We start from the raw sequence: 14,653 nt of genomic DNA, 5'->3' as shown, positions 1-14,653 counted from the left end.
CACAAAAAACAAAGACCAAGAAAAAGAATCAAAAAGATTGGCATTTCTAACAGCAAGAAATAGAGAACGAGTATTTATTAAAACTGGAGAAGAAAGATTCAGGATGTATCAGCAAATAGTTGTTGGAAAATAAATCTATAGCTATTTATGTGGCAACTATTAAGTAAACACTTTGACCCTTAGGGGCCGATTTTTGGATGGCCGAGCGGGTGTGTTGTGGGCGGGGGGGCTCCGAAAATGGCGGAATCCCAGAGCGGGTTCGGAGCCCGGCTCCAACCTGCTCACTTCCAGGTTCCCCAATAACACGTTCGGGTGCGCATGCAGCTCCCGCATGCGGGACTCCCACCGGCAATTAAAGCCGGCGGGAAGATAATTTAGATACTTATTTAGGTAGTTGAGGTACTTGACAGACCTCATTGACTGGAGATTTTGGCTGGGGTGCAATTTTGAAGGATCCTCAGCATGTTTCCCGTGCTGTGGGAAACACTCCCTGTTAGAGCAGTCGTGTTTCAGTCAGCAGCCAGTGGGAGATGCAAAGGATTATCTGACAGTTGGGGGGAATACCTCATTTCTTGCAGCAAGGCACTCTGTCACTTCAGACAAAGTTTTGACTGCAACACCTTTGTCTTTCCATTCAAAATTATTAATTTATACCCTAAACTCTGCTGTGCAAACACATTTACCTACTTTGCGGACCCTCTCAAACTCACACCGTCAGGATGGGGGGCGCCATCGCTGCATTCATCACTTCATCCGAGGACGAGCAACATCACCAGCCTCGCCAGGCACGCCGTCCACCTCCGCCATGTGGAGCTCCACAACACAGTGCTGCGCCACAGACACCTGCACAAAATAGTCGTGCAACTACACATACACCCACTGTAGGGTGACCCAATGGGTGGTATCAAGTGTGGGTGTTCATGGTGAACCTCATGAAATGGACTTATTCCACAAGCCAGTCAAGAATGGCCAAGACGTGGCAGTAGTGGTGACAATAATACTATTTAATGTGCCATTAACAAAAATCAAATATAAATAAAAAACATGACAAACCGTCAAACACCCATGTGCATCCGCTTTGCGCTCACAAAACCTTTACCTTAAGCTTCCGACTACTCCTACTTGGTGCTTCCCCTGTGGCTGCAGCAGAGGTAGTGGCAGGTTGCTCTTGGTCATGCCCTGACCGATTAGATGCTTTGGGCCAACGCCCTCTGGGTTTCGGTGCCCGTGAGGGCCCCTCCAAAGACTGCTCCACCTGCACCTGTGCAGGGGCAGACTCGACCACCTGGAGAGTAGGCAGCAATGCGGGTACTGGTTGAGAGGGGGGCAACGGGTGAGACGTGGGAGCACTTCGAGTGGCGTCCCCACTTCCATGTCCCCTTTCGCCATCATCCCTCTCCTGGGCCAGGCCCACATCACTCCCACCACCCTCCTGGACGACAGTTTGGAAGACATGTGTGAAGCCTTGTAAGGCCAGTGCCAGAGTATCTGCCTGCCTGCTTAATGTAAGGAATCTTACAACACCAGGTTATAGTCCAACTGTTTTATTTGAAAATCACAAGCCTCCGGAGGCTTTCTCCTTCGTCAGGTGAGCGAGTGTCAAACTCGCTCACCTGACAAAGGAGAAAGCCTCCGAAAGCTTGTGATTTTCAAATAAAACAGTTGGACTATAACCTGGTGTTGTAAGATTCCTTACATTTGTCAACCCCAGTCCATCACCGGCATCTCCACATCATGCCTGCTTAAGGCGGCAGATAGATGCTCACCCTGAGTCCGAAGGGCCGTTCTCAAGGCCTCAGTGGACTAATTGGTGAGCCCTGCTTGATGCTCGATGGAGGCTAGCCTTCCCTCCATCACAGACATTCCCGCACTTACCCGCGACACTATCTTGGAGATGCCCTCATGTCCCTGTGACAGTATCTCAGAGATTCCCTCCCGTACCTGTGCCACCATTCCACTCATGCAGGAGTTGGACTCCTCCATCCTCTACGCGATTGTGGAGAGTGCACGTGGCACCTGTTCCAGCACCTCGCAAATGTGCTGCTGCCCCTCGATCATTCTCCTTTTAAAAGATGGCCCCCAGGGTTCAGCATCTGTGTCCAGCTGAGCAGAGCCTGGAGAAGAGTGCTCCCACTGAGGCGGACTCTCCACAGCTGCCCCTGCCACCAGTGTTTGCTCGTGCTCACGTGTGTGTTGACTCACCATGTGCGACCCCAACTAACTGAGGACAGGAACCCAGCGAGGTGTGTGTATCTGCGCTGGTGGATGGCTCGCTCAGATGTGATGGTGGCCCCTCAGAGGCTGGCAGGTCCTCTGAGGAATCGCCCTCTGCCGTCACGACGGTCGCTGAAGGCCCTGTAAGAAAACAGAAGGCAATATTAAGCATGATGACAGATGTTGAAGTGCTGAAGATGGCAAGGCATGTTAACATTATTTGCTATTGTGAGTGCTGAATGTTAAAGTTCTGTCACCAGACGTTTGTCGGGTGGCAGTCTCGGTGTCCCCGATGGACAGGCACTCGAGTTGCAGCTCACTTCAAGAGCCTCCTGCTCCGTGTCCGTGAGGACAACCTGATGTTGCGGCCTGCCTCCGGTATTCGCCCTCTCCCGTGCTTTCTGGGCTTTCTTCTCCTATAAGGGGAGAAAGTAGAGAGGCGTGAGTGGGGGATGGTGACGTGGCCGACCACTGAATGCATTGGTTTAGGTGAGGCTGACTGTGAAAGAGACGCATCAGAGGGTGAGTATGAGACAGAGCCATGACATTGTATGAGGATTGGGTTGAGTGGTAGTGGTGGGATGAATACTGGGGAGGTGAGTAAGTGCAGGTAAGTTGAGGATGAGGTTTGAGTGGGTGTGAGGAGTGATGTGATAAGAGTAGTGTTGGCATGTACAGAATGAGTTGTGGGGTGGGGGCAGTTATGTGGAAGATGGATTGTAGGAGAATGAGTAAGTGTACTCACTTTGGATGACCTAGTTAGGTCATTGAAGCACTTCCTGCACTGGATCCACGTGCAGGAGACTTTGCTGCTGCTGGTGACTTCCTCTGCCACCTCGAGCCAGGCCTTCTTGGTGACAGAGCCAGGCCTTCTTGGTGACAGAGGCAGGCCACTTCCTCCTGTCCGCTGGGTGGAAAATCTCCCTCCTCCTCTTCACCCCATCCAGTAGGACCTGGAGTGAGGCATCAGTAAATCTGGGAACAGCCTTTCCCCTGGTCTGCTCCATTCTGTACTTTTGGTTCTTTGCTGCAGGAGCAGCATTGGAGGACTGCCCCCCTTTAAATAGGGCTCCTCCAGCTGACAGCCTGTGATGCGGGTGCGCAGTCCGTCTGCTGCACAGGTTGACAACGGGAAACCCGGAAGCCGCGGTAAGTGCCTTCAATTTACCCGCGATCACGTGCGGAACAGACAGATTTCACTAGGCGGGTTACTCACGCGCCCAGTTGCCACCCTGCTGCCATCCCGTCTCCCTGGTAACATCAGGACCTTAGTGTTTTAAGTTAAATCAAAACAAGTTAATTCTTAAGTGTGTGAATTGACCTCTCCGGAGTACAAAGTTTTTCTGCAGCAATAAACTTAAAAAAATACAGGCAGTCGTATTGATCACCAGTTACACTTAAAATGCTTGCAGCGTACAGCATGTAAATGATCACACTGGTAACATTATGGGAGCTTAACAGCATTTAAGTAGTGCTGTATTGGAGACAGTTACGGTTTGTTTGGCCACTGCACCTATCTACTCCGCTAAGCAAGTGAATACCACTCACATATATATACACACACAGCTTGTGCTGCTCTCAAATTTTCTTTCATGACCGTTATGTAATTTACTAGATTACACATATATGTGCAGGAGTTGACATTGATACATGCACAAGCCATATGGCAACAGATGTAAATGAATTGCCTGCTTTTACTCAGTCTGTACTATATGTGGAAGCACCATAAAGCAAACAGCTGACAAATCCATCAACCTTTTTGATAACTGATCGACCATATCAAATTACTAGCGGTGAAATCCTCTACAACATGCAAGTGGTTTGGAGAATCCAGTAGCCTGCTTTTACAGGAAAGATTGGAAGAGCCTCATTGTCCAAAGGAAACTATTAGAAAGGTTTAATCCTGTGGTGTTATTGTTACCATACTCTTTAGTTGAAAACTTCATGACTGTAGAGAAAATTAGTTTCTGCTTGTTACTTTTATGAGTACATCACACCTATAACACTGTGGCTGCTGGTAATAAAAAGCAACCTAATATTGTAATTGTATGCCTTGCTGGGTGCAACAGAATTCTGCAATAGGTAGGAAACAAGAAAATTCTTCATTACCAGATTTGAACGTAACAGGATAGCTATATCATAATTTCTACGTAGGAGCAAAATCATCATTGCATTGCTTATTTCAGGGTGTTATACAGATATGGGTTCAACTGTAATTAATTTTTTGCAAATAAAAAAAATCCAAAGGGCTTAAGTGTATTGCAAAACAGTGATCAGCGAGTAAAGAGCAGACTAAGAAACTTTTTATCATTTCTGTTCCAGCTCACCCTGTCCAGTAAAAGGGAACTGCATACTGTTGTCAGAATAAATGAAGCGACAAGAACTGAGGCTTAACAACCACATTGGTACCATTGTAAAGGCAATTAATGTCCATTTTTTTATTGAATCAATTGAGGGCACTTTATTTTGTATTTGCCTAATTCTTGACTTCACCATTGTATGATCCTGAAGAAGGAAGACACGTGTCTTCTGAAAGCTGAACAAGTGTGTCAGAATATAGCAAGAAAAAAATATTTATTTTTAATTCTTAAATTAATGTCTTCAAAATGTTTATTGATTTTGTGAAAAATTTTATGGAAAGAATATTTTCAGTTGATTTTCATCAGCTCTTTGCTAATGTAAAGTTCTTTGTTTAAAATTGTTCATCCATGAGATAGGAAGACCACATTCAAGATAATGTGCACATTGAATGCCTGATTTCCTTAAACTTTCCACACTGGCATGGATGTGACTGCTTTTTACCTGGATTTCATTACGAAGTATCAATGCTTACAATTTCCGGGAGAGCACTGTGAAAATTAAACTAGCAGATATGTTTTTGATTTATTTGGAGCTATCTTTATGGTCTGGTTCTGTTTAAAAAATGCATCAGGACTTTTGTCAGTTAAGGGGCCATCCAGAACTATAATCTCTTTCACAAGGTTACAAAGATTACTTTTTTCGTAATCTCCTCCACAAAAAATACTGCATAAAGTCATGAAATTGATGTTTCTGCATAGAATGCCTACATGGAGCATTTAATTTCCACCCTCTGAGTCAATCAGGAATTAAGATGGAGTTATATAAATGAAGAAGAAAAATATTAAAGGGTATGGAGATCAGAATAAATTGTTATAGTCCTTCTGCCTCGACCCCTCCCCACCAGTTTTTTTGGTACATCAGGAGTGGGCGGTGTGGAACGCAACTCAGAAAGATGTTCCACGGAGTCATCAACATTTTCCAGTGGTTTGGTTTCATCGGATCAAAATACAGCCCATCACATAAGGGCGGGTGTATGTTAAACTTAATACAAAAGAAGGAATCATGGCCTCGGCTGTGTTTTTTGCCATTTGTACAGCATGATCGCTGGATGCAGCGTCCAGACATCCAATGTTCAATAGTTGGTGGATAGAATCCAAAAAAATCAAAATGCAGCCAAAGCTGCCTCACACTTGCCCAAAAAGGGGGTAAAAAAATTCCCCCCCAAAAAGTCGCATTTTGCTAGCACCACAGAGGGTACCTGCATGGTGGTGCTGTGGCATGCTCCTGAGGCCTAGTCTGTCAAAACTCCACCTTCTTTTCGATGGAAGTCCCCAGCGGAGGCTGGGGAACTCACCACAAATCCGATAATGAACCTGAGGCAGGTAAGTTGGCTGGGATCAGTTGGGTAGTTCCATGGTAGAAAGAAGTCTCGCCTCCTCCCTCTTGAAGATGCACCCGAATCAAGAGGGTGCAAAGCCTAGGTCAATTGCTCCAGTGTGGAGCTAGCACTGGAATGGGTTGATGGGCTGAATGCGTGTTGATATTAAATTCTAAGATTCTTCACCTCATTGTTTCTACCTTTTTCCAAATAACTACAATTATGGATGGCCCCTAACATCGATCTAGGTCTGTGGTCTTGAAACTGTACACGTGATGATTGCAAAATATTAATACAAACTTTTCAGATTTAAAACTCCAGTGCCTCATACCCATTGCTAGATTTTGATCTCCAAACATATAGGCCGGACCAAAAGAATACCTAGCTATTAAAAGTTATCTTAGCACTAGTCATTCTGATGTGACTAGTCATTTTGGATGTGAAAACCATTTTTAGAATTGCACTGTAGCAAATTGAACTCTGCTTTTTGTACCTGGGTTCCCTGTAACCACAGAGTTAAGGTCCTGGGGTGAAGATCAGTGGCACTACCACTGCTACACATACCATGTGTTCCTGTCATTCTAAGAGTTGAAAAAACTGTCTGTTATCACCAGCATTGTTCTGTGAATTATAAATGCGACTTCATTTCGAGGACTTCATTTCCACATCGTTCACCTGAGGAAGGAGGTAGCCTCCGAAAGCTTGTGAATTTAAAATAAAATTGCTGGACTATAACTTGGTGTTGTAAAATTGTTTACAATTGTCAACCCCAGTCCATCACCGGCATCTCCACATCATTCTAAGAGTGGGTCTAGGAAGGCTGTCTTAATAGAAAGGCGCATTAGTGCATACCTGTATGTTGACAAAAATAATTTTCTGACTGCTATGGAGTACTAAGGTTTAAATCCAAGCATTTTAAAGTAACTACCTTGTATTTAAGAAAAACACTTGCCACTTGAGCATTCTAGCTTTGTAGATGCACATGCAGCAAAGTTGTTTTGGGCTCTAAAACTCAACATCAGTTCCTTTGTTTTGCAACACAATTATGCAGCCACTTTTAATTTCCATTTATCAGATTGTGAAGGATCTCCAACTGTTTTGAGTTACTGTTGGTTTGGTCCCATTGTAATTTAAATGATGGAAAAACTACATTTCCATTTACTGTACAGGTGCGTTAAATGTTCATTTAGATACAAAAAGTGCTGAAAGTGTGCACAATTTTAGATATAATGTGAAATCATTGTGTAAATACGGGATTTGGGAATAAGACATCATTATCTTAAGCCTATTGCAGATTTTTCAGAAGTGATTTATGTTGATGGGATTAAATCCACACTTTTGCCACGAGTTGCCAAAATTCAATAGCTGAGCTTATTACTCCCTAAAACAGAACTTTTGAAACAATTAGGGCACTGAATTGGGTCGTGTAGCGCCCGTTGTTTCGCTGTTACACTGCCTCTCTGACATCCAAGGTGGCATCTTGGATGCGCACGCACATTTCCAGCATGATGTGCGCCGGATGCCATCTTGGTATAGGAGTTAGCGCTGGCGCAGATAACGAACGCTGGAATCCTGTAAAGTAGGCAGAAAATGGCTTCAATCAGTGTGCAATGCTAATTTAAAGTGATAGACACCATTTTGGGACTTAACGCTTAACTCAACGCACAGTCTTAACCCCGACCATCTGAACGTGTCTTAGAGTGCCTGGAGGACCCCCTACCAGCACTATTTAAAGGATTTACAAGTTAGTGGCTGGATTATTGCTTCTGACTGCCCAGACATTTACAACTGTTTTTTGCGGTCTCCTACACTTGAATACTACGACACAGGGACATAGTCTAACATTTAGAGCCAGGACTTGCAGGAGTGAAGTTAGGAAATGCTTCTACACACAAATGGTGAGAGACGTTTGGAACACTCTTCTGCAAACGGCAGTTGATGCTAGCTCACTTGTGAATGTTAAATCTGAGATTAATAGACTTCTGTGAACCAAAGGTATTAAGGGATATGGGGCTAAGGCGGGTATATGGAGTGAGGTCACAGGTCCACCGTGATCTTATTGAATGGGCTCAAGGGGCTAAATGCCACTGCCACTTGCTGCCTCCTGATATGCGCCACCTTCTCCTGCAGGAAAACAGGACATGTGTCTGGATGATGTGCCTGTCATGGTTGAATACCTGCCAGTGTGTGTGGCCTGTGAGTTGTGGGTGGGCGGCTTGCAACAGTGGCAATGTGTAAGGGTGAGAGGAAGCATTTGGTTAGAAGAGTTTGTTGGTATGTGGGTGATGGGGGGTGTAGTGCGTGGTGCAGTTGGTATGAGACACCATTTGACAGTTGACCTCACTCAACATGACCACTCATGTCAAAGCATTGAACTTCTTCCTGCACTGCATCCATGATCATGATGCTGTGCACCTGGCATTGACTTTGTCCCCCGCTGCCTCCCACTGCCTTTTGGATATATGTCTGGCGGGCCTCTTGCTACCCCCCTTCCCCCCCCCACCCCCGATGTAGGATGTCCACCTTCCGTCCACCTCTTGCACCAAGGTCTCTAGTGCATCAGCAGAGAACCTTAGTGCATGCACACTCGCAGGCCTGGTACCAACTCAGATTGGTGAGGTCTGGCGTGCAGATTGGAGGATGTGAGATTTAGCGGTGTGCAACCTTTATTCAATGTTTTAACATAACTCATCAGTGTGTAAACATAGGGATGGGATCTGCATCTGTGTTTTACATGTGCGATGTTCAGACTGTTATTTTCAGCAAATAACAGGTACCAGCTACCTTTAGGAGATTTCTAAGAAACATCCTCCCTTTAAGAGATTGAGTTCCCCCTGGTGGTAGAAAGTGCAAATTACATTGATTCCACATGCAAGGCCTGGAATGGAATGCTGATTACAGGTGAGCCCTTGGGTGGGCCGAAACTTGTGTCCTGCCTGCGCAAGGGTCATTGGGCGCGGGGTGATAGCACATCATGCTATCTGCGCCTAAAAATGGCCCCTATCCAATTTTTCCCCCCCTGATATTTTACCAATAAAACAGATAAAATATTTTTATGTTGTACCCTTGGGCTACTCGTCTGTGTTTAGATAGGAGTAGAAATTTGTGGTTAGGGTATTTCTGAACAGCTGGTTTTATGACATCAGAAGGCAAAAGTCATTGACCTATCACCTTCTGGTATCATGCACCAAAGACTGCTTTTGTTCAGATGTGATATTAATAAGACATAAGGGACAGCAGTTGTGAATGAAGACAGTATGCTGTTCATAGGGCAATTTTCAACTTCATGCTGCTTACTTTGTACCATAATTAAGTATAAAATTCATAAAGTGGTATTAGAGGCAATATCTTGATAGTATCATCATCAACTTAGCCAAAGTATACTTCATCCAAAGTCACTTACACATTTGGTATGGATAGAAGTCGCTAAAACAGAAGCTATTGATCCGTATATGTGATTAATACTGATGTTTCTTTGTACGAGGCACTAGTTTCTTTCAGTATATTTGAATTAGCATTAATACATTTTTTCTTATAAAGGAGATGCAATCATTTCCACTAGGATATCCCAATTTAAAGCCTTAAGTTTTCTTACATAAATAATCTATAGCTTCAGTTTTTAATCCATAGCTGATTTTTAAAAAAGAGCTCAGATCCTTATTATGAGGTCTTAGCTAAAGCATTATCCTTGTGATACGGATACAAGGCTACGTGAAGAGACAACGGCATTGGGATTAATTTTGGATTGCTCTAGCAAAGAGCTGGTACAGATGTGAATTTGAATGTTCTTCTGTGCTGCAAGCTTTTATATGGTTCTATAGGAGATATCTGTGCACTTTGTGTGTTTAATGCGTTAAATGGTTGGCTAGTGGCAGTCTAAGAACAGGCATTTTGTGTGGCGTTCCCTCTGTACTGGCATCACACGGTTGTGCTCCAATGTCATCATGAATAATGTGGACAGTGCTCACTTCACATTGTCATCAAAGAAGGGATTCCGTGCTTTGTCTTTGACCAGCAATTTTAAAGCATAAAGCGCTTGGATAAATGAAGAATTGAGAAACACAGGTAAGTGAGCAGTATCTCCCTTTATAACATTTAAGGTTAAATAAAAATTATGATAAATATATTTTAAACTAGCCCCAAGTGAAAAATCCAATGAAGTTGTCTGACATTGTGTAGTGTTGTTACTCTGAGATTATTATAACTGGCATTATCCTGTCACCACAATGTTTGTCTTTGTGAAAATCAATAACCTTTCTGCTCACAAAAGGAAGAGTGCGTGCTCTATATAAGATGGACATTGTCATTTGAAAAACATTTGACTATACCTGGATTTTGATAAATATATCTGCAACAATAATATATTCATTTTTCTCTACACTAAAAGCAAGCTCTCATTGATATCACTCACGAACATTGGGTGGACAAATCACTTGAACCTAATAATTTATATCAAAGATCCTGAGGGAAGGTAGAGGTGAAATAGCATAGACTCTGACTATAATTTTCCAAAATTCTGTGGCATTGAGCTTGAGGGTGGCATATGTGGCACACCTCTTCAACAAAGGAGACAGGGATAAGCCAGGAAATTATAGGCCAGTTAATCGCAAATCAGTTGTTGGTATGCAACTAGAGTTAATAATATGGGCTGAAATTACTAAGCACTTGGAGAAGCACAAGCTAATCAGGGCCAGTAAGCACAGATTTCTAAAAATCAAATTGTGCTTGATCAACCTTATAGAATTTTTTGAAGAAATGACAAACAATAGATAAAGGAAATGAAGTGACTGTGGTATATAGGGATTTTCATAAAAGTATTTGATAAAATACCACATAAACTTATGGTGAGGCACATATAATTAAGGGGAATGTGGTCACATGATAGAGAGATGGTTAGAAGGCAGAAAGGAAAGGATAAGGTTAAAAGGAAGTTTTTCAGACTGGAAAATTGTGAGGAGCGGTGCTTCATAGGGGTCTGTGTTTGGGCTGCTCTTATTTAGTATATACATAGCATCATAGAATCTTACAGGCAGAAGGAGGCTATTTGGCATCATTGTGCCTGTGCCGGAGTTTTGAAAGAGCTATCCAATTAGTACTACTGCCCTGCTCCTTCCCTACAAGCCTGCAAAATTTTTCCTTTTCAAGTACAGTCCCCACTGCTTATAGAGGACACATTAGTGTTAACACGATTTGCCCACTATAAGAAGTGGACGGTAAATCGTGAGAGAACATATCGGAGTGAGTTTTGAGTGTCTTTGTTGTAGTACTTTGAGCTAATCAATTCAATACAAAAACTGTATCAGCAGACTCGCTCAGCAATGTCAGCAATTATTGAAATTTTAACTATTGAAAATTCCTTTTAATTAATAATGCTTCTTAATTTTTTTTCCAGAATATAAGAGAACCTATCAGCCTTTCCTCATTGTTTGAACCTAATTGTAACCACGCTTGTAAATGGCAATACTGTTGCAGTAAATGGTAGATATTTGCAATATTTTCCCAAGCTGTAAGAATTCCCACCCTGTGGAATGTACAGTGCAAAAGAGAATGTGATAAAGGGCAAATTATTAATATTTCATGTCAAAGCTTCCACCTCCCATGTCTTGTCTCTGGTCATGTACTCCAATATCACACTAGTGATAACCGCTATTAGATTCGCAGCTGTCTGAAATAGCCGGCGCGCTTAATGTGTTATAAGCGACGTCTTTGTGGCTTCAATGCGACAACTTCAATGGTAATGGCAAATGGTTAGCGCCATTTACCCGATATAGGCGGCTGCCCATGATAAGCATGGCCAGTGTAAGTAGTGGGGACTGATATAATCCAGTGCCCTTTTGAAAGTTATTATCAAATCTGCTTCTACAACCCTTTCAGGCAGCGCTTTCCAGATAATAACAATGCTGCTCCTAATCTCCTAATTCTCCTAATCTCCCTTCTGGTTCTTTTGCCAATTATCGTGAATCTGTGTCTTCTTGTTACTGACCCTCCCACCAGTTGGAACAGTTTCTCCTTATTTACTCTATCAAAACGCCATAGAATTTTGAACACCTCTATTAAATCTCCCCTTGACCTTCTCTGCTCCAAGGAGACCAATCCCAGCTTCTCCAGTCTATCCACGTAACTGAATTCCCTCATCCCTAGTACTATTCTGGTAAATCTCCTCTGCACCCTCTCCAAGGTCTTGGCATCCTTTCGAAAGTGTGGTGCGGAGAATTGAACACCATTTTCCAGCTGAGGCCTAACAAGTGATTTATAAAGGTTTAGCATAACTTACTTGCTTTTGTACTCTACGCCTCTATTTATAAAGCCAAGGATCCCATATGCTTATTTAACAGCTGATCTGGACTTAGGAATTGAGAGAACAATATCAAAATTTTCTGATAATATGGCAAATTGTTATGAGGATTGTGAAAGACTGCAGGAGAATATAAATGGGCTAGCAGAATAGTCATGCACTTCTACAGGAAGGCGAGGGAAGGAAATACACTTTAAATTGTAAGATTTTAAAAGGACTGGTGGAGTAGCAGGACCTTGACGTGCAGATACACAGGTCATTAAAGACTAGAGGCATAGAATACAAACAAAAGGAGGTAATGTTGAACTTGTACAAGAACTTAATCAGGGACCTCAGTTGGAGTGTTGTGTGCAGTTTTGGGCACCCCATTTTAGGAAGTACATAAAAGCAATGTGCAGGAGAGATTCACTCGGATGTTATCAGGGATGAAGGATTACAGTTCTGAAAAGAAACTTGAGAAGTTAGGGTCATTTTCACTAGAACTGAGAAGGTTAAGGGATGACCTGGTGGAAGGGTTATGAAAAGGTAAATAAATAGTGATAGATTGTTTCCACTAGTCAACAAAATGAAGAGGGCGTAAATGTAAGATAATCACAAAAAGAATGAAAGGGAAGGCCGGAAAAAAATTGTTTATACAGAGGGTGATTAGAATATGGAATTCTTTGCCACAAAATGTCATTGAAGCAGAGACCATAAAGTTTTTTCAAAAGGGAATTAGATAGTTGCTTGAAAGGTGGGTGTTAATGGCAGTAGTACAATCTTAAGATTCAAATGTGTTGAAACTATGCAACGTTTACCTTTATGAAGTGTGTTGCTATCTGAATGTCTTAATTGTGCAAATGCTAAGTAATAGCCTCATTTCAATCCATTACTGTATTCCCAGGAGTAAATGTTTTTTCAGTATTGTTAATTGAAAGGATTAGGCATTACATCTCAGAAAAGGAGAAATTAAATTATATAAAGCATTGTTGGTCTTCACACAGATCAATCATAATCCATTCTTAGCTGAGATCTGATACTTAGGAAGAGACTCTACCACTCCCTGTCATTCTATCTGGTAACCACAGTGAGAGAGGTGCCTAATCTCAACATAAGTGCGGCTAATGCTTTGAAGAACTCCATTCCTATTTTCTGGAATACTAATAGTAATAATAATGATATGAGGTGAAAAGCTGATCTTTTCCTATCCTTTGTTTCCGTATGTTCCGTAATGATTGATTCCTTTATTGTTATTTTTCTGATTGTGATTATTTTAGAGAAATAACACTTAGTTCGAAAGGCAAATGGACAGCCAATTCACATTGGTTCTCATTCCTGCTACCTAATGTCTGACAGCATTATACAAATGTGTTCAAATTGATTTAAGTGCAACCAATTTCCTATTCTGATAAATAAATTCAAATGAAGTAATATGAATTTGAGCATCAGGCAGTACCTAACTGTTATACTGCTAACTGAGCTGGTCTGACCAGAACTACCTTAACTTTTAATTCATTTTACAATACTATTGGTATTAATGTGCGTCATTACAAAGGCATCATTATGAAGTCTAACGAGGTTGGAAATTGATCATTTATAAATCTAATTTTATTAAAGTAAATGATGATGTTTAAAAACAATTTGAAAGGCAGTTTAATACTAACATTTGCTGCAAGAAGGCTGTAATTTTTCAGTGCTGTAAACTAGAGTTCGGTCTATGGGGGAAAGCTGCTCATTTGATTCCAAGTTGGTGAGGATCTTTGTTGCAGGAGAATTCGTAATGCATGGCTTAATTTACTGCACTTTACCTACTGCTACAAGGTGTAACCTTATATTTTTCCCTCTTGACACATAAATGTATCTGAACAATTTGCCACATTATGGTACATGTGGGAACATGGTCCATTTCCTGATCTTTAATAACAATGATGTACTTACAGGCAATATTTTGTCCAGTAAATTGTCATCGCCTAGGCAACGGGACCATCTAAAGCAGCTGCAACAATATGAGCAAGTAGTTCCTTACCTCCTGGATGGAGATCACCAGAAACAATCTAGCAACCTTCATGGAAAGGTCAGCATCTTTATTTTTCCTGTTTCTCACATGAAAAAGTGACCTATGCCTAATTCTACATAAATCATTATTCGTACTGGAACCAAGTAGACATAATCGTTACCAGGTACTTTTAATATCTTTCTAACATATTTTACATTAGTTTTTCTGGATTTTTAAGGTTAGAGTTTTTATCTAAAGAAAACTAAATATTGCTTAGTTGGGCAGAACAAGTCATAGTTTTTTGACAAAAATTCTATAATTTCTAGTAATGTCAATATATTAATGTTCAATATCAGACACAAGCCATTAGGCAGAAATGTTATAATTTTCATAGGGCAGAGTGTGGAACCAAATTTGACCTTAGCAGATTTTGTGCAGTTTTAAGTTTACCATAAACTCCAGGTTCGACTCTGTAGCTCAGCCCATTAAT

The 14,653-nt window shown here is 41.9% G+C and overlaps 1 protein-coding gene across 1 annotated transcript in view; it reads left to right on the top strand.

Moving 5' to 3' along the window:
- The window catches only part of adam12 (ADAM metallopeptidase domain 12), a 289,205-nt gene that overhangs the window by 20,938 nt on the left and 253,614 nt on the right, over positions 1-14,653 (top strand). Inside the window, 1 exon segment of the mRNA XM_068002357.1 lies at positions 14,108-14,241. Within this exon segment, the coding sequence (XP_067858458.1) occupies positions 14,108-14,241 (134 nt within the window).

The sequence above is a fragment of the Heptranchias perlo genome, chromosome 21, assembly GCF_035084215.1.
Source record: "Heptranchias perlo isolate sHepPer1 chromosome 21, sHepPer1.hap1, whole genome shotgun sequence".
NCBI lineage: Eukaryota > Metazoa > Chordata > Chondrichthyes > Hexanchiformes > Hexanchidae > Heptranchias > Heptranchias perlo.
Note: the sequence above shows the minus strand (reverse complement) of the source record. Positions and strands in the feature narration are given on the sequence as shown.